This window comes from Pseudorca crassidens, chromosome X, assembly GCF_039906515.1.
Source record: "Pseudorca crassidens isolate mPseCra1 chromosome X, mPseCra1.hap1, whole genome shotgun sequence".
Classification (NCBI taxonomy): Eukaryota; Metazoa; Chordata; class Mammalia; order Artiodactyla; family Delphinidae; genus Pseudorca; species Pseudorca crassidens.
In genome coordinates, this window is record NC_090317.1 from 95014642 (window position 1) to 95035139 (window position 20498).

General features: G+C 43.3%; 1 protein-coding gene across 1 annotated transcript in view; it reads right to left on the reverse strand.

Annotated features, from left to right (window-relative positions):
* The window catches only part of LOC137216398 (amine oxidase [flavin-containing] A), a 75718-nt gene extending 72864 nt beyond the window's left edge, over window positions 1-2854 (reverse strand). The window contains exon 1 of the mRNA XM_067722376.1: window positions 1525-2854. Within this exon, the coding sequence (XP_067578477.1) occupies window positions 1525-2782 (1258 nt within the window). The 5' untranslated portion in view covers window positions 2783-2854. The remainder of the gene's footprint in view (window positions 1-1524) is intronic.
* Window positions 2855-20498: the final 17644 nt, after the last annotated feature.

Genomic DNA, 20498 nt, shown 5'->3' on the forward strand with positions numbered 1-20498 from the left:
ACTCCTAATCAATTTACACAACACATTATCATCATATTTATTTTCCAGTGATGAACAATCACATTGCTTCTAGGAGGCTCGCATACGAGAACTAGGCTTTTAGAAACACCAGTCCACTTCATTGCAGGCAGTCAACAAGTGTTTGTTGAATGAATAAATAAGCTAATACATGAATGAAGGGAAACAAGAGAAGTACTTCTTTTTCGTACTCTCCACCAGGATCTGCTTTCCTGATGCTCCAACATACATGCATGTTTTTATTGGCACTGGCTGGAGTTGTCAAAGCAACAGCTCATACCAATCTCTTCTCTGGTGATTAAGACTGTTATCCGAAACAGGCCAAGTCAAAACCTATCTTCACCCAAAAGAGTCTCCTCAAAAGGATTATACATAAAAATGGCTACTTTGGGGCACTCTACTTACTCCCTCCCACCTTATTTTTCCCTCTTTCTAAATTAGATCCTGCAGGTATATTTCAGAAATGATTAACATTCTCCCAGGTTGTGGACAGACTAGTGTGGGACTCTAGCTAGAGCTGAAACACAATTCCTAAATTTCAGACATTTTACCAATTATGACAACATAAGTGACAAATTTAATATATCAATCATGATGAGGTTTCCAGGAAGATATGGGAAAGCCTTATGCATCACTCAGCTGGTCAGCTACAAACCCAAGCCAGGACCAGAGGAACCCAGGCTTGCCAGCTGTCTCATCACAGGGCAAGATTCAGGCAGTGGGGAAAGACACAAACAGGACATTCCCTCATCTGCCCTCAGCCCCTGCTTCACAAGAAGATTCCCTTTGGATAATAAATGCCCTACACTTTCTGCAAGTTCTAAAAGAAACGGCTGGAGTAGGTTAAAACTAAGAGCCCACCTCTCTCCCCCCACCCCCACCTTTTTTTCTTTTTTTTAAAAAAAAAACCTTTTCCTAAAAGATTCTTCCTCCTTCCTCTCCAGTTACCAAATTTTCTAAGGAAAAGCGCTTTGAGAAGAGCAGGACTGAAATAACACTCAATACTACCAAAATCCGTATACTGATGTTCTGTTTAGGGCAAAGGGCGTGAAATCAGTAAGGCAAAGCAGCTACCTCAGGAATTAGGAGTGAGGGTCTTAAATGGGAGAAAATCATCGCCACTTCCCCGGTTAGGTGATTTGACATCTGCAGAGTTACCTCCGTTTCTAGGTTTTGTAAAATAGGGACGAATAAAGTACCCACCTTACAGGACAGCTGAGGATTGAGAAAATCCACGTAAACTGCTAAATATAACTGCACGGCAAGAGCTAATTAAATGTTAGTATTTCATAGTAGTAGTAAAATTATTGTGCCTGCCTCCCCCAGTTCACACCACCAGCAAACCCGGCTCAACCCCACCCCCCTCCTCGCAGAATCCGGGGCCCGGCCACTGTTGCACTCTCGCATGCACAAGGGAGACCCCCACCAAACGCCACCTTGCGGCTGCAAGTCCCTCACCCCTGGCCGGCCAGGGTCGCTCAGGCTAGCGCTACGGTCCACACTGACCTGAGATGCCGCCTCCTATCACGACTACGTCGAACATGCGTCCCGCTCTATTCGCCTTCTCCTGACTCTCCATGCTCTGGTCAAGGCTCTCCCGGGTCGTGGGTAGAGGAGTGGGGCCGGCCAAGGGCGGAGCGGACTTTTCTACCGACTCTCGGGGGGAGCCCGAGGGCGGAGCCGATTCCTCCACCGATACCCGGGCGGAGCCCGGTGCTGAGGGCGGAGCGGACCCTGGTACGGGTACTCCCGGGGACCCCGGGGGCGGAGCCGATTCTTCCACCGATGTTCGGGGGTAACCTAGCTCTGAGAGCTGGGTGGACTCTTGTGTTGACACTCGGGAGGAGTCCGAAAGTGGGATAGATCCTCGTACCGACCTCTCGGGGTGGGGGCTGAGAACCGAGGTCGGGGCAGACCCTTGTACCCATTCTCGGGAAGAGTCCAAGAGCGGGGCAGATCTTGGTGCAGATAGCCGGGGGTAGTCGGGCATGGAGACCTGGCTGGACTCTTGTACTGACAGTTGGGGGGAGCTACTGGCTGTAGGAGGTCCTCGTACCGAACCCCAAGGGAAGCCGGATACTGAGGGCGGGGTGAACCCAAGTAGTGACACTTGGGGAGTGTTACTGGGTTGTGGAGGTGCTGGTACCCATATTTTGAGGAAGCTGGGCATCGAGGGCGAGATGGATTCTTGTACCGACCCTTGGAGGGAGTTCTTGGTTGTAGAAGTTCCTGGTATTGATACCCGGGTGGAGTCGGGTACTGAGGGTGGGGCGGACCGACGTCGGGACAATCGGGGGGATACTGAGGGCGGGACAGATCCTTGTATAGATGCCCGGGGGTTGCTGGTGTCCGAGTTAGCGGCTGGGGCGGCTCCGTCCGAGGTGGTCGAGCGGGTCGCAGGCGTAGGGATCCGGTCGGTCTGGAGGCGGGCGCCAAAGCCCCAGAGGCCAACCTTGGTGTCTGTGTCAGTTCTTAGGCCAGGAGCGTGGCTGAGTTGGGAGGGCGCGCTGTGTCTCCGGGAGCACCCCGCGTCCGCTGCGGACGCGTTCGACAGGGGTTTGGAAAACTGACGGGAGACGGTCCGCCCCTCTGAATGGATGCTCCACATGGGCGTAGAGGACGAGGCCGCGCACAAGGCGGAGGCCGGGTTCGAGATCTGCGCAGCGGGGTCCCCGACTCTGGGAGCGCGCTGTGCCTCGCGCCCGCTCTCGCCGCCGCCACCTCCGCCGCAGCTGAAGGAGGCCGCTGAGTTGTGTGCGCTCATTGTTCTGGAGCGCGCGCGGGGGGCGGGCCTGGGGGGGCGATGTTCTGCTCTCCTCCGCCCCTCCCTCACGGGCGCGCGTCTCTCCCGCCCAAGCTGGCCTGGATCCGCACCCTCGGAGACCCGCCCCGAGAGCTGGGCCCACTGCGGGGTGGGGAGACGAGGCGCTGAAGCGGCCTAGCTCCGCTTTCCCCGCCTGTACGCGGCGCGCGCGCGCGCGCGCGCGCGGGGAACCCTCCCGCCAGGTGTGGCCTGGCTACGCCACCGAAATAGGGGGTGTGGCCTGGCGAGAGTGTGGGCGTGGCCACATGGGGGTTCAACCTGGTGATTTTACGCTTTAACTAAAAGGGGAGGACTGAGGGGGGTAGAGGGTGGGCTCAGGGAAGCGGGTACTGAAGGAAGCGGACCTAGAAGAAGTGGTCGCAGGGCCGCCCCCCCACCTGGTTTGGCTCTTTTGTGACGTCACCAGGAGCCTGTGAGGTCTGCGCAGTCGCACTCCCTCCCTCGGGAGGGGGGTTGGGGTGGGAACTACCCCCAGGGGGAGACTTTGCAGTTATTGGTTCTCAATGGGGTTTTTCAAGCTGAAGTTCTTAACCAAAATCGAAGCGAGTAGGCGAGAAAATTAAGAACTCAGCTATCACAGACTAAGTGGGACCTGCAGTTTAAAAGCGAAGGTCAATGGATGACTAAGGTGCAGAACCAAATTAACACGTGTTTCCCCATCCTACTGAAAAGAGGACTATTTAGTGCGTATATTTTATTGTGCAGTCAGCCTCTTGTCTTGCTAGTTTTATCCCTTCCTTAAATTTCCACCTTATCCTCGTAGAGCTGAATTTGTCATCACTAGAGCCCTCAAAAAGACGTAATTTTCACATGAATTCAGAGTAAGTGTTGAGAACTCTAGGAAGTTAACTAGTATCCATTCCCACTTACAAACATTTCTCTTGCTCACCTGCCCATCTCCCCCCTCCATTTGTATCAAATAGTATCTTGTTGAAGAAACTGTAAAGAAATACAGATTTGGTTTTTTCTTTATACAGTTTTAATAGCTTTTACTTTCTAGCAAAGGGGTTGAGACTTATGACTAAATAGTCTTAGACTTTGAAGCAAAGAAAGAGGAAATAATAAAGAATTCAGCCCTTTCTAATGTGATTCTGTCCAACTTTCTCATTTGTCCCATTGCTTTATTTTCATTCAAATATTTGATTTCATACTACGTGCTAGGCACAGGGCACGGTACTTGGGATACACGTGTGACACAAGACAGCTGGAGACCTTCAGTGACATACAGCCTACTAGAGGAGCTGCAGAGGAAATAAGCCACATGCTTGGTATGTCAATTCAAACTCTGATAAATATTATTTTGGAAAGGTCCATAGTGATAAAGTGTTCGGGCGTCTAGACCATTCTGGAAGTTAACTTTGGGAGGGGGGGTATGTAAAAATGTCCTAGAAAGAGAGAACAATGTGGATGGAGGCCCTGTGGTAGAAAGAAACATAGTTCATTGGAGTAGCTGAAAGGCAACCCATGGAGCTATGGCAAGGGGCCAAGTGCGGGAGGCAAAGTTGCTGAGATCAGCTGGGCCAAAGTGAGATCCTTAGTCTGTATTCTAAAGCAGTAGGAGTTCAGCTAGAGATAAAAATGTGGGAATCTTATTAAATAAATAATGGATGGAATAGATGGGCAGAAATATGAGTATTTTCTCTCTTTATTTTACTTGTTTGTATTGTATATTTTATCTTTTGTAATAAAAACAGTACAAGTTATTTTAAGATAGATATGTAAATAATTGTGACATATTCTACAAGTATTATTTCCTCCCTTTGAGGCCTTGGGCAAATTACTTAACTTCTCTGTGCCTATCTCCTCAACTGTAGAATCTCTTAAGTTGTTGTATCAAGGTTCCAGCAGAAAATGGCACACCTCATTTGAAGAGAATAGCACAGAGGAAGTATTTTAAAAGATGTGGGAAGGGAATTCCCTTGCCGTCCAGTGGTTAGGACTCCGAGATTTCACTGCTGAGGGCCCGGGTTCAATCCCTGGTTGGGGAACTAAGATCCCACAAGTGGCACAGTGTGGCCAAAAAATAAATAAATAAAAATAAAAAGATGTGGGAAGATGGAGAGAAACCACAAGGAATCGTGCAGTACTCACAGGCTGGTGACAGCAAGAAGGCATGACTATAAAGGGGTAGGGGGAGAGAGCAGTAATCAGAACCTGGTGGCAGAGGTGTTCAGAAAGGGCTACCTGACACTAGCTGTGGCCTTTAGTTCAGAAAGGCAGTCAGTCCACAGGAAACCCAGAGAGAGGGAGCCAGGACATATAAACACCCAACCTCCCTCTCCTCCCTCCCTCCAACAATCTCCTGCTGGTCCTCTCCATTGACCCAAGCCAATCAGAAGTTAGAAGGCAAGGAAGCCTGTTGATGCAGTCCATACAGGTCAGCCTTCAGGGAACATAACAGGTTAGAGAAAAGTGGTGGGTACACCTGGAAGGGCCGAGAGAATCTCTGTAGTGAGGTTTCAATGAGCAAATGAATATAAAATACTTGGATAATTACTCAATACTTGCCCACATTTTAATTTCTAAAAACTACACTATATTCATGTCACGGACTGTTATTTACTTAACCATTATCCTCTTACATTAAGCATTTAGTACTTTCCATTTTTTATATAATATATAACATGGGGTTGAACATTTTTGTGACTAAAGTATTGTACATGTTTCTTAGAATTTCCTTGAGATAGAATCCTAAAAGTAGAATTACGGGTAAGAGAGTGGTGGCATCTGTAAAGCTCTTTGATTGAAATTACCAAATTTCTTGCCCAAGAGATTGTCCAGATTTATACCTCATCAGCAATGTCAAAGAATGGCTGTCTTCTTACCACCTCAACTCCAACATTAAGCAAGTTAACTTTTTAATCTCTAACTTGAAAGTTGAAAGTCAACATGGTATTGCTATTCTAATCAGTGTTTCTTTGGTTATTAATAAAACACTTTCTTCACATACTTAATAGCCATTTCAATTTCTTCTGTAGTAGATGATCAACTCCTGTCTTTCTGTAGTTGATTTCTGTAAGTGCTTTATACAATAACGTATTAACCACTTGCTTGGTATTTTCACTGCAGATAGCTTTTACAACTTATATTTTAGTATTGTTTATGGCATTTTACATATGCAAAAATTTTAAATGTATGTGAGTCTATTCTTTAGTGACTTCTTCCGTTGCTTTTAAACAAATTTTATTTATTTGTTTGTTTGTTTGTTTGTTTGTTTGTTTACGGCCACACCACTGGCTTGCAGGATCTCAGTTCCCCGACCCGGAATTGAGCCCCGGCCATGACAGTGAAAGTGCCGAATGCTAACCGCTAGACCACCAGGGAACTCCCTTCCGTTGCTTTTAAACTTAGAGAGCTGAAGGGATAAAATCTATGTTTTCTTTGGTTTTTTGATGGTGATATTTTAAAACTGAATTATTTAATCCTAATCTATTGGTGTGTATTTTGTTATGTGCTGTAAGGTGAGGTTCTAAATAACACCCCTCCCCCCCAAACACACAAATAGTTAATCAATCATAATAAAACTATCTGTTGAAGAATCCTTGCATTCTCCACTGATTTGTTTTACCTCATATAACACATATACTGAGATCTGATTTTGAACTCTTTCTTTTGTTATATTGACTTGCTTATTTTGCCACATTGCCATCAATGCCACATTGATTTACTTATTGTTGCTTTATAGTAGGTTTTACCAGAAGAAAGGATTAATCCCTTCCCAATGCTCTTCCTTACAAATTATTTACTATATTCTTATATATTCTTTCTATTAATATATTCTTATATATTTAAATGAATTTTAGAATCGTTTCATCAATTAAAAACTCTTTTGGTGGGACTTCCCTGGTGGCACAGGGGTTGAGACTCCGTGCTCCCAGTGCAGGGGGCCTGGGTTCAATCCCTGGTCAGGGAACTAGATCCCACATGCATGCCGCAACTAAGAGTTTGCATGCCACAACTAAGGAGCCCACCTGCTGCAACTAAGACCTGGTGCAACCAAATAAATAAATAAATACTAAAAAAAAACCTCTTTTGGTTAATTTAATTAGGATGATGATTATTCCTAAATGTGGATCTAGGAAATTTATATTTGGCAGTCTCTTTTAACATCTTTTTTTTTTTTTTTTTTTTTTTTTTTGCTGTATGCGGGCCTCTCACTGTTGTGGCCTCTCCCGTTGCGAAGCACAGGCTCCGGACGCGCAGGCTCAGCGGCCATGGCTCACGGGCCCAGCCGCTCCGCAGCATGTGGGATCTTCCCGGACCGGGGCACGAACCTGTGTCCCCTGCATCGGCAGGCGGACTCTCAACCACCGCGCCACCAGGGAAGCCCCTCTTTTAACATCTTTTTAAAAGATGTCTTTATTTTCATAATACTTATAGGAAATTGTCTTATTTATCTCTGAAATTAAACAATTTTGTGAGAATAATATGAGTCTGAGTGTGTGAGTGTGTGTGCGCATGTGTGGTATCATAAATATTTTCAATCTGTGGATTTTTAATTTTGGGTTTTTATTAATCCTCATAATAGGACAGTTATTCTTGTACTCTAACTTGGATTACAAAATCTGTTTTAAGTGGTTTCTTCCTGAGAAACACCTGTAATTATGTTATTAGAGCATCCTTCTATGTCCTTTATCATTATTGTCATCTCTTTGTCCGTTTCCTCTGAATGCTGAGAGAGCTAATCATGTGTATCCTTCATATTACTCATTTAATTTTCTGAAGTTCTAATTCATTCTTTACTGTTTCTACTGTAGATTTTGACTATGCCATTTCAGTTAGGATTTTTTTAAAAAAATTTAAATTCTTCTTTCATCCAGCTCACTTTCTATTTGCCATGTATATCTCAGTATAGTTTTTTTCTTTTGACTTCCTAATTTTGTTTCACAGAGATCTAGTTTTATGCATTCAGCATCAACTGTTTTTGAAAAGGCTCTTCTCTGTCTGCAGATATGGATTGCACTCTCATACACTGCTAGTTCAAGTGCAGAATGGTACAACCCCTGTAGAGAAGAACTTGGTAATATCTAACAAAATCACTTATGCATTCACCCTTTGAACCATCAGTCCTAAATCTAGGTATTTACCATAATGATACACTTCCACAAATAGGAAAAAACGTAATTTATTGTGGAATTACTTTTAACAGCAAAATATTCGAAACAATTTACATGCCCATACGTAGGAAACTGGTTGCATAAACTTTGATATGTCTACACAACGAAACACTATGCAGCCATTTAAAAAAAGAATGAAGGTGGTCTCTAGGAACTGATATGAGGGATTTTCAGGATATAAGTGATAAAATCAAAGTATGAAAAAATACATATCTTTATGTGTATATATATATGTGTGTGTGTATTTGTACCTTCATGTAAGAAAAACATTAACTTATATTTGCAAAAAGAAACACAGGAAGGATAAGTCATAAATGGAGAAATGTATGACAGTGCAGTGGAGGGGGTAGGGATGGAGTAAGATTTCTCTGAGTATTCTTTTTTAGTGCAACTTCCATTAGGGGTCTTCATGCGTTCAACTAAAACTTCAGACTCACAAAACTACCATGGGCCAAATTTGGCACCTCACACCTAACTTTTGAGAGAGTGGATTGGTACTCAGAACAACTATACACGCAACAATAAGGAAATGCATAGTAATATGTCACAAATATGCCAGTGGAGATCATGCAGTCTTCAAACATTATGCTTACAGGGAACTTTTTCACGGCATATGAAAATTATTATGATATTACGTTGAGTGAGAAAAGCATGATAAAAATGTAAATGGCATGTGGTCTCAATTGTATAAAGCAAAATGTATAGGGTGGAGAATCACTGAAACATTAAGCTAAAAATTTTAGTTTTATTTTGAAATAATTATAGACTCACAGGAAGTTGCAAAAATAGTGCAGAGGTCCAGTCTACCCTTTTTTCAACTTCCCCCAATGGTAACATCTTATGTAACCATAGTACATTATCAAAACAAGGAAATGCATTTACAAAGGTTGGTACGTGCTCACAGGCAGCACTGAAGTTATTTCTGAATGATAGTACTCATAAGCCCTTAGCAATAATACTTGATTTATATACATATCACTATTGAAGTGCTAACAAACACTTTAATTTTAAAAAATATTTATTTATTTATTTGGCTGCTCTGGGTCTTCTTTGCTGCACTCAGGATCTTCCTTGCGGCATGCGGGATCTTTAGTTGTGGCATGCGAACTCTTAGTTGTGGCATGTGGGATCTAGTTTCCTGACCAGGGATCAAACCCCGGGCCCCCTGCATTGGGAGCGTGGAGTCTTAGCCACTGGACCACTAGGGGAGTCTCTAACACTTTAATTTTTAAAATACTGTTATTAGGTAAAGTCTGAGTAAGATATGTAGTCTAGTTAATTGTATTGTCAATGTCAATTTCCTGGTTTGGCCCTCCACTCTCCCTCCCCATCCCCAGCTCCCAGCACACACACACATTCTATGCACCAGCAAGAGCAGCACAATGATTCATAATTTATTTTTTTTTTTACTGTGCTGCTTCTTGGGCTTCATTCTCCCTCTATATGAATTTTTGCCTGGATATTCTCTATCCATTCTTCTAGACCAAATCCCAAATGAGGCTGCCACAGGTTGTGTTCTCTGAGAAGCAAAACTTAGTTGGAGCTAGGAATGCAAAAGGTTTATTAGAAAAGGAAAAGGGCAGAAGCAGGTTAGGGCAGGAGCCAGCAGGCAGCAGTGCAGCTCTAACAGTCTCTGCCGGCTTAGCAGGAGCTCCAAGCAAAGGGTGCCCACTAGAGGAGCCCCACATTGGGTGGGAATGGCCAGTCCGGAGTACCAGCGCCTTGCTCAGTCATCACTGGGAGTTGCCCTAAGAAGACTGCTTTTCCTTGATTATTGGCTTGTGCTTCCCCAAGAATATTGTCAAGGAGGCTGTAAAGTTGAGGCAGATCTTGAAGAAAATCACACCTAGGGCCCATTAGCTAACCACACTCCTCACTTCTGGGCAGAGGGTCCTTTCTTTTTGTTTTCTTTCTGTCAATTAAAAAAAATTTTTTTTATTGAGGTACAGTTAATTTATAATGTGTCAGTTTCAATTGTACAGCCAGGTGATTCTATTATACATATATATTCTTTTTCAGATTCTTTTCCATTATAGGTTATTACAAGATATTGAGTATAGTTCCCTGTGCTATACAGTAGGACCTTGTTATTTATAGAGGGCCCTTTCTTGAAGGGGAAAATGAGTGGCACACGTCTGCCACAGCACCCAGGGCTGGCTTCCTAGGCATGTGACCTGGTCAGTCCCACATTCAGAAGGGCCCTGCCATTGTTTTAACGTCCTGCTGTCACTGTCTTGAAACTTAATAATTTTATCTTTGAACTTGTGTTTTGTAAATGAAGTCCAAGGAGACAATGACGCATGCACCTGAACTGAGGAGATAAGCACAAAATGCATGTTCTCTGTTCTTTATCGCCACATTTGCATGTAGCATTCGTGATGCCCTTTTTGAACAAGAGGCTTTGCATTTTCGTTTTGCACTGGGCCATGCGAATTATGAAACTAACTCTGACAACAGCCCTCCCTGACCAGGCTCCAATCTTGAATAAATGTCTATCTTCTGATCCTACTGTGAGTATTACATCTTCTACTGCATGTAGTATAAATGTATTAAAATATATATCTGTTGCCACATTATGGGTTCTGATTTTTTTTTTTTTAGTGTACTCCACTCTTAAAAAGAATAAATGCCAAGAATTTATGCATTGTTTCTGTTATTTTATCTGTTTCTCCCTCTAATTTTCTACCCATCTCTTATTCCATTGTAAATTGTTACAAAACAAAATTCAACTGCGTAAATTTTTAAGATCTTATTGGCTTTATTCAATGATTCATGAATCAGGCAGCATCCAATCTAGCAAATAGAAAGGATCTCCAAGGCGCTGTAGAAAATTAAAGATTTTTTTAGGCAGAAGGGAACAGGAAGAAGAAAGTTATACTAGGCAAAAAAACGTAATGGTGATTGCAATGTTACTTTTCCTTAGGGGATGACAGGGGTCTATCTGCCTAACCTAACTAGTGCTTATCAGGCAATTTCTGATTGACTAGTTTAAGATTCCATTTCTAGGATAGCTGAAATTGTAATTAAGTCTCAGTATGATGGTGTGGGGCTTAGCATAAGTGATCCCATTTGGGACTTGTTGTCTTGTTCTTAACAAAATGAAAGAAGATCACTGTGATTATCTTTGTGGAAGAGACAGTTATCCCCCAATATCTGTTTTCCATTTCTTCCTTAGGAATAGAACCCACAGTTTTTGCTGCCCAGAATAAAGACTATAATTTCCCAGCCTCCCTTGTAGCTAAGTGTGACTAAGTTCTGGCAAATAGATATAATTGGAAATATCATGTGAAACTCCCAGGACGTTTTCTGAAAGGGAGGAATTGTCCCCTCATCTTTCCTTCCTGTTACCTGGAATATAGACATGAAGGCTGGAATTCACATTGTTATCTGGGACCATGAGATAAAAGGAGGCTGGCAGAGTAGTAAGATGTAAGGAGTATGTACATTTCTAGACTTGTTTAAAATATAAATGTACTTTATTTATGTTTGGCTGCATTGGGTCTTCGTTGCTGCACATGGGCTTTCTCTAGTTGCGGTGAGCAGGGGCTACTTTTCATTGTGGTGCATGGGCTTCTCATGGCAGTGGCTTCTCTTGTTGCGGAGCATGGGCTCTAGGCGCGTGGGCTTCAGTAGATGTGGCAGGTGGGCTCAGTAGTTGTGGCTTGTGGGCTGTAGAGCGCAGGCTCAGTAGTTGTGGTGCAAGGGCTTAGTTGCTCCACGGCATGTGGGATCTTCCTGGACCAGGGCTCGAACCCGTGTCCCCTTCATTGGCAGGAGGATTCTTAACCACTGTGCCACCAGGGAAGTCCCTTCCAGACTTCTTTACATGAGAGATACACTTCTTTTTGTTTAAGTCATTATTATTTAGAGTTTTCAGTCACGAGCAGCTGAGTTTAATCTTTCTGATATAGTTCTTTAACTGAATGTGGAACAGTAAATGTGTGTCTACTGTTGCCCTGCTCAAAAAGGATACTCCCAACTGTTTCTGTTTAGGTCCACCTTCCCAGGGGCAAAGATTCTCCTTTCTTGCCTCCCATCCCCACCTTTTGATCAAGGATGGGGTGGAAAAGGAAACTTATAAACATCCAATATTGTTGAAAATTATTTGTCCGGAGGTTATCAGTTGGCAAGGTGAGGGGGAGGGGGATCCCTTTTACTCAGCACTCTGGTTATTGTGGCGGAAAATTCATTCCTCCCATTCTTCAGTCCTTCTTCCATTTGAGCCTCTACTTTGCCATCTCTTTCCACTTTGCCTAAACTCTGTCTCATCTAATCTCTGGGAGAAGAAAAGCTGGCACACACATTTCTGAGACTCTTCATTGACACAAAAGTTAGAAGTTTCTTTGAATATTTTTTTAAAATATTTTATTTATTTATTTATTTTTGGCTGCATCGGGTCTTAGTTGTGTCACTCGGGATCTTCTTTTGGCAGGCAGGCTCTTCGTTGGGGTGTGTGGGCTCCAGAACGCGTGGGCTCTGTTGTTTGTGGCACGCGGGCTTAGTTGCCCCAAGGTATGTGGGATCTTAGTTCCCCGACCAGGGATCAAACCCATGTCCCCTGCGTTGGAAGGCGGATTCTTAACCACTGGACCACCAGGGAAGTTCCGAATATTTTTAGTGTATCTTTTTGTTTTGTTTTGTTTTTTGTTTTGTTTATTTATTTGGCTGTGTCGGGTCTTAGTTGCGGCACGAGGGATCTTGGTTGTATCTTGGTTGCATCTTCATTGCAGCATGCGAGCTTCTCCCTAGTTGTGGTGCGCGGGCTCCAGAGCACGTGGGCTCTGTAGTTTGTGGCACACGGCTCTCTTGTTGAGGTGCGTGGGCTTAGTTGCCCCGTGGCATGTGGGACTTTAGTTCCCTGACCAGGGATCGAACCCGCGTCCCCTGCATTTGTAGGCGGATTCTATACCACTGGACCACCAGGGAAGTCCCTTAATATATCCTTATTTCATCTACAGTGTAGACTGGAGGAGTGAAATTGGCCCTGAGTGTATCAGTGAGAGCAGAGGGGGCAGGGAAAATCATGGAACACAATCAGAATAATACTTTGAGATATAGCCCCACTGTGGGAAGGAACCACACTGATTATCATGGTAATAACCAGAGATGGTATCACTGAGATAGGACATATGTGGGCCGAATGAAATTCTCAGAAGAGTGTACCACATACAAGAAGCAATAGAAACGTTTGTGGTTGAGTTTCTTAATAAGTGACAGGTGACTTAAGTTCAGAGTGGGGCACTGAACGTAGAGCCGTGAGATAGGAACTAACTAAGTCATCTCAGCTGGTCAAGGGCTGAAGTTAAGTTTCTATACTCAGACCACAAGAGCTGCTGGCCCCTTTAAAGAGGTTCTTGTGTGCAGTGACAGAGGATCAGGGAAAGGTAAGTCTTTCCAAGCACATCAACATCAGTTCTTTCCCAGACTTCTGGTCAGCAATGATATTGAATCAAGCCCTTTGGATAATTTTTTTAATGCCGTCTCTGGCTGTCTGCATCAATAGCCCCTAGAGGGGCTGTGTCTGACATTTATAAACGTGTTTACTCTTCCCTTCACCTAAATAGACGAAGAGTCGGAGAACCCTCTGAATCACGTGGCTCTAGGCAATTTGAAGTCCAGCCTCTTTAAATCATTCCTTTAACTTTCAATATTTCAAGACAGAATTTGAACAAGATGATTAAAACAACAACAACAACAAACAGGCAGTGCTCTCCTTTGAGCGGATAAACAATTAAGCTCAAATCAGCCTCACTTAACAGAGGCAGCTCCAGGCATTCCCACTGACTGGGACCAGGAAGGCAATGTAAAATGGTAAGGTAAACAAACAATTATCTCTACAATTTGATCAATATGGAAGTGGAACGACAGGCAAACAAGACGTCCCTTAGAAGCATCATCTTAAGAGGGACTTGAATTATAAACCATGTAACTGCTTTCAATTTCCTCAACTTGTTCTTTTGTATAAATAGTGTTCGAAAAAGCTGAGGCCATGTGCTGGTTATTCTCCATTTCTCCCTTCTCCACTGTGATTTTCCACTCTTCTCTGCCCTGCTCTGATTCCCATGGAATACATGGCCTGGGCACCCCTGCCTTTTAGCTTCTGGTTGGGTTGGGCCATAGGAGTGGGGGTTACCAAGAGAGTGAAGGGCAGGAGAGAAAGTTCAGGGTGTTTATTCCATCAACATCAACATCTCTGCCCACCCGCCCCCCCACCCCCCGCAAGTTGTGTGAGGTCATGGCCATGGTTGCCTCCCTCTAACTCCTTCTGTCCTGCCATCTTTCACAGCTCCAGCTCTCAGCTGGGATCCCTTAACACTGTTTCTTCCCCATGCCCATTCAGGCCAAGTAATGGCTCTCCATCATTGCTAGTCCCTGCATGCTTTAGCATCACTTGTTGGTTCCCTTAATCCAGCTCACACTTTTGTAAATGCTCCCTTCTTAAAAAGTCTATTCAAAAATCCCATCTGAGCTTGTCATGTGTTTCTGATCAGGATCCTGATTAATAGTCAACTGCATCAATGACCCTCTGATAAGCGAGACTTTGGAGCTATGTTTACTTCTATGTTCTATTTGTGAACGAGTGCCTTAAAATATTTCAAAAATGAGCTTGTAATCCCAGTGTATATGCATGGTGAGTATACCATTCTAAATTTACTGAGCTGGAAAAGAATGTTTAAAAAGCGAAGGTGTGACCTGATATCTGTTATCAGTCACCATGATCCTATGCGTGGAGGTGAAAGTTCTTTAGAACGGTTTGGATTGATAAGTATGAGCATGAGTCAGCCTCATTACTTTCAATAGCTTCATGTTCCAAATTAAAAAAAAAACTGGAGTTAACAGCTCTTGCGACAAGTACAGAGCACCTGTGTCCCCAGAAATCCTTTCAGTTTACATCTGTGATACATTAAGATAAATTTTTAAAAAATTTCCTGAGGGAACTAAAATCTGAAATGGTGATTATTATAATAATTTTTTTTAAAGGATGAGAGTCACATAGGGCCATCAGAGACAGGGCAAGCTGAGAGAGTTATGGATAAAAAGTTGTCAACAGAAACTATGCAAATAGCAGAGTTACCAGTCTTCGGACCACTTCTCTATGATTTGAAGAGAGGAGGGGTCTAGGAAGCCTTGGGTATTGTCTCTAAGCATGTAGTTTGGTACATAATGGGGATTTTTCTCAGTACACACTAGCAGACCCAGTGTGGGGAGCGTACAAGAAGACCACAGATTTTTAGGACAGGGGTTCTTAACTGAGGGTCAACTAATAGAATTCAGGAAGATCTGTAATCTTGAGAAGGGAAACTCTTACATCTTCACTTTTGTTGCCGAAAACTCGGCCTCTGTACACCAGTGCCACATTGAATTTTGGAGACAGAGTTTTGGGTGAAGTAGACAAGAATAGCTTTATTTCTTTGCCAGGCAAAGGGGGACACAGTGGGTTCTTGCCCTCGAAAATGTGTGTCCCAACCCGGGAGGATTTGATGAGGAGTTTTATAGCAATGGTTCAAGGATGGAGTTGCTGTTAAGGATCAGGGTATGTGCAGGGCCTGCACTCCTTTAATCTGGCTTCAGGTAGCCTCTTTTTTGTTTTATTTTATTTAATGTATTTATTTTTGGCTGCACTGAGCCTTGGTTGCTGCGCGCGGGCTTTCTCTAGTTGCGGAGAGCGGGGGCTACTCTTCGTTGCGATGTGTGGGCTTCTCATTGTGGTGGCTTCTCTTGTTGTGGAGCACGGGCTCTAGGCACACGGGCTTCAGTAGTTGCGGCACGCAGGCTCAGTAGTTGTGGATACGGGCTTAGTTGCTCCAAGGCATGTGGGATCTTCCTGGACCAGGGCTCGAACCCGTGTCCCCTGCTTTGGCAGGTGGATTCTTAACCACTGTGCCACCAGGGAAGCCCTCAGGTAGTCCCTTGATGAGCCTCTCTGGTTCCTTTAATCAGGCCTCAGGAAGATGCTAACATCTTCCATTTGTTGGGGGTTTTAGTTCTGTAAAGAGCTCAAAGATATAGTTATGTGTATCACTTGAGGCGGAACCATGACCTTGACCCAATGCTGCACTATTTGCTTTTTCTTTTCTTTTCTTTTTTTTTTTTTGGCCACATCATGTGGCATGTGGGATCTTGGTTCCCTGACCAGGGATGGAACCCCTGCCCCCTGCATTGGGAGCATGGAGTCTTAACCACTGGACTGCCAGGGAATTCCCAAGGCTGCACTATTTTCTTGGCTACTCCTCAGTTGTCTCTGCATCCCCTCCCTTCCTTGATTATCAACTGTTTGAAAGGCTTAGATGCCCAGGAGCCCCAGAGCGTCCTGCTCGGTTTCACTTTCACTAACCTCTAACTGAAATTAGCATTTTTTTCAATTTTGAATGTGGGTAACAAACAATAGAAGTATTAGCAATACCTGTGACTTTGTCACCAACAAGAATCACAGGCATTGCTATATCATATAGTAGTTCTTGCAGCTATCTCGTAAATCCTTTATATTAATTACAATACATCAAAGTTAGTCACAAAGTCCACTGCTAGACCTTGCTATTTAATGCACTAATAAAGAATTGCCCGTATTATTGTATTATAAAAATTTTAATACTTTGATAACTGTGTTTTGATGTAATTGGTTTCCTTTTTAATCTTAGATCTTTTACTTTATTAATTTAGAAAGATTATTATCCAGACTGCCAAAAGGTCCATGACACAAAACTCTTTAAGATCATCTGCCCTAGTCAATAGCTCTGACTTAGAAGTCATTGAAAGTTTTCTAGTCTCTATTGATTTTTAGGTCCCAACGACCATTTCAGTCATTACCTTTTTTAAAAAAAATAAATTTATTTATTTTTGGCTCGTTCGGTCTTTGTTGCTGTGTGCGGGCTTTCTCTAGTTGCGGCGAGCGGGGGCTACTCTTTGTTGCTGTGCTCGGGCTTCTCATGGCGGTGGCTTCTCTTGTTGCGGAGCACGGGCTCTAGAGCGCAGGCTCAGTAGTTGTGCTGCGCAGGCTCAGTAGTTGTGCTGCATGGGCTTAGTTGCTCCGTGGCATGTGGGATCCTCCCAGACCAGGGCTCGAACCCATGTCCCCTGCATTGGCAGGTGGATTCTTAACCACTGCGCCACCAGGGAAGTCCCTCAGTCATTACTTTTTGAATGATCAGAACAGATGTTTGGCTTCTGCAGAGTCTAGGAGGGAGTAAATTCCATGGATAATGCTCCCAGGAACACTGTCCCTGGGGACAGAGAAATCCATTCTCTATTACTTTTCCTGTTCCCATAGAAGGGTAACAGAATATGCCACACCAAAATGTCACTTTGGCATAAAGATTATTTTGATCTGGAGGCAAATGGGAATCAACAGAAGCAAAATGAAGCCTTCTAGAGCTTTCCCTATCTAAATAAAAGCAGACACTTCTGAGAAATGAGGACTGCCATAAATCCCCTCTCCCAGGAGAGTTTTATGGCCATGAAGAAGATGAAAAGTCAGCACCAAAATTGACCCCCCACAAATAACCCTTACCTTCCATTAGTTTCTGCCCTGTATTTACCTTCCAACAGTTTGCTACCCTGGGAAGCCTAAAACCCTGTTTCTTTGTCTTGTCAAATCTCTGCAAATTTATTGTTCTGTTCTTAAGGGACTATATAAGCCCAAGTTTTAACCACTCCTTGAGTTTCTCATTGCTGAGTGCTCCCATGTGCATGCATGGTGCACATGTTAATAAATTCTGCTTGTTTTTTCTTATTCATCTGTCCTAGTCTATTTTATAGGGCCTCATCTGGAGAACCCAAGATGGGTAGAGGAAAAAGAGTCTTTTCTTTCCCTACACCATTTTGGAAACCTCACTTGCCTGCAATCGAGGAGCAAAGGACAAAACTACCAAGTTTGATAGGTCAAAGTCATGGTTTGCTTATAAATACCTGATGTCCCAGCAGAAACAGCAAGCAGCCCTTTGAACACTTTAGACTAAAATTTTTTTCTGCCCTATTATCTTTGGGCTACATGGAGTTACCACTGCAGGCAAGTTTCCAGTTGTTCCAACAGGACTGCTTCCACCTTGAACTCTTATCAACAACTTAGATTGTGTATTCATTTCTATTTGCATTGTTCAGCTTCCCAAGGGGATTGCATACGTCCATATGACAGGAGCTGTCTGAGTTTCATGCCAGTAATTATACTTACATAGGATGGCACATACTCACCATCATCACTGAAGTTATTTCTGAATGATAGTCCACACAAGCCATTAGCAATCATCCTTGACTTATATACATACCACTATTGAAATGTTAACACTTCAATTTTTAAAATACTGGTATTTGGTGAATTCCAAGCAAGATCAGTAGTCTAGTTAATCATATTGCCAATGTCAATTTCCTGTTTGGCCCTCCACTCACCTGCCCCACTCTCCACCTCCTACACATACATTCTATGCACCAGCAAGAGCAGCACAATGTTTCATACTGTCATCCCTTTGTTTGTGCTGCATCCTGGGCTCCATTATCCCTCTGTATAAATTTCTGCCTGGATGATCTCATTTGTTCTTTTAGGCCAAATTAATCATTATCTCCTCATGAAGCTGTATCTATCAGTAAATGTTGTAGAGTCCCATTTGCTTCAGGGGTCTGCCTTTCTAGGCAATCCAGCTTCCTTTCTTTTCCCCCACCTCCAAATAATCAAACTTAGGGTTTTTCTTCCCTTCCTCTCATTTCTTTTTGTATTGTTTGTCTTTCTCATCCTCTTCTTGCCTGTTTCACACTTGCCACTGTCCATGTCAGAACTTTGAGGTGTGAACCTATTCTTCCTGTTTTGTCATTATAAACAAGATCCAAAGCTCATTCTCATCATATTATCTCAAAGCCATTTGCCAAAAGGATCCAGAGAATACTTAGGGTGAAACAACGGTTCCAAAGCAGCCTCAGAGGGAAGATATATTCAGTAGGATTAATCCCTTGCTTCGAGGAAGAAGACAGATCCAATATTCCTAACTTGTTTAGGATATCTGCTTCCTTGGCTGGCACATTAAATCAGGGATAGCAGACCCCCAGGCTTCTGGCCTTTCTTTGCTATCACTGTCTCTCTCTCATTCTTTCTCTCTCTCTACTTAGCTCTTACCCAAGTGAAATGTAAAATCTTTCAATTGGGTTTAAGTTTTAAATACTAATGGATGCTTGGGGAAATTGGCCATGGGTGGAGTTTTATGAAAAGAAGAGGTTCTGCAGGATGATATGTGTGCTCACATTCACTTCCCAGCCACCTTTCCTTGCCTACAGAATAGGTTGCAATTTGTTAGGTGAGTGCCTGCTGTGTATTCTAGGGGCCTTTGAATTTTTTATATCCCTCTCTCTTGGATGGAGGAAGTTTAGATTATATTGGAGCCAGGATTTTATTTGCTCAGTATCCTACTTTGCTCTCCCCAAATCTCTGAGGGAGAGATTGTTATTGTTGATATTTTAATAGAATCTCTCTCTCTCTCCCAGGGGTATTATTACATAGCTGATGACCCAGTGACTAGAAAGTCACTAAGTAATTGTCCCTTCCATAAGATTCTTCCAGCTCTGCTGCTAGTCCTTATGTAGCTTTCCAAGCAATTCTTTAAAAGACACGATGTATAAATTTTATATCCCTTTTTAAAGAAATTCAGTCATCATATCTTTTTTTTTTTTTTTTTTTTTTTTGCAGTACGCAGGCCTCTCACTGTTGTGGCCTCTCCCGTTGTGGAGCACAGGCTCCGAACGCGCAGGCTCAGCGGCCATGGCTCACGGGCCCAGCTGTTCGCAGCAGCATGTGGGATCTTCCCGGACCGGGGCACGAACCCGCGTCCCCTGAATTGGCAGGCAGACTCTCAACCACTGTGCCACCAGGGAAGCCCAGTCATCATATCTTATTGTTTTTTTACAATCTTTGTTCTACTGAATATTATTCCTTTTATTACTTATTTATTTTTATTTGTTTTTGGCTGCACTGTCCTGCTTGCAGGATCTGGGGCCACGTCAGTGAAAGCACCAAGCCCTAACCACTGGACCACCAGGGAACTCCCAATTTTTAAGGGCTTTATGGAGGTATTATTGACATACAACAAACTGCACAGATTTAAAGAGTATAATTTCATACGTTTTCACATATGTATACACACCTGAAACCATCACCACACTTAAGAAAATGAACATATCCATCAGCCCCCAAAGTTTCCTTGAGCCACTTTGCCATCCTTCTCTCCTGCCCCTGCCAACTCCTAATTCCTAGGCAGCCATCGATCTGCCTTCTGTCACTGTAGATTAGTTTGCATTTTCTAGAATGTTGGATACATGGACTCAAAATAGAATGTATTCTTTTTTATCTGGCTTCATTCAGCATATTATTTTGAAATTCATCCATGTTATTATGTGTATCAATAGTTCATTCTTTATCGCTGATATGGGGTATCTGTAGATATTGGACAATTGTAGATATACCACAATTTCCTTATCCACTCACCTCCTGATGGACATTTGGGTTGATTCTAGTTTTTGGTTATTACAGATGGAGCTGCTACGAACATTCATGTGCAAGA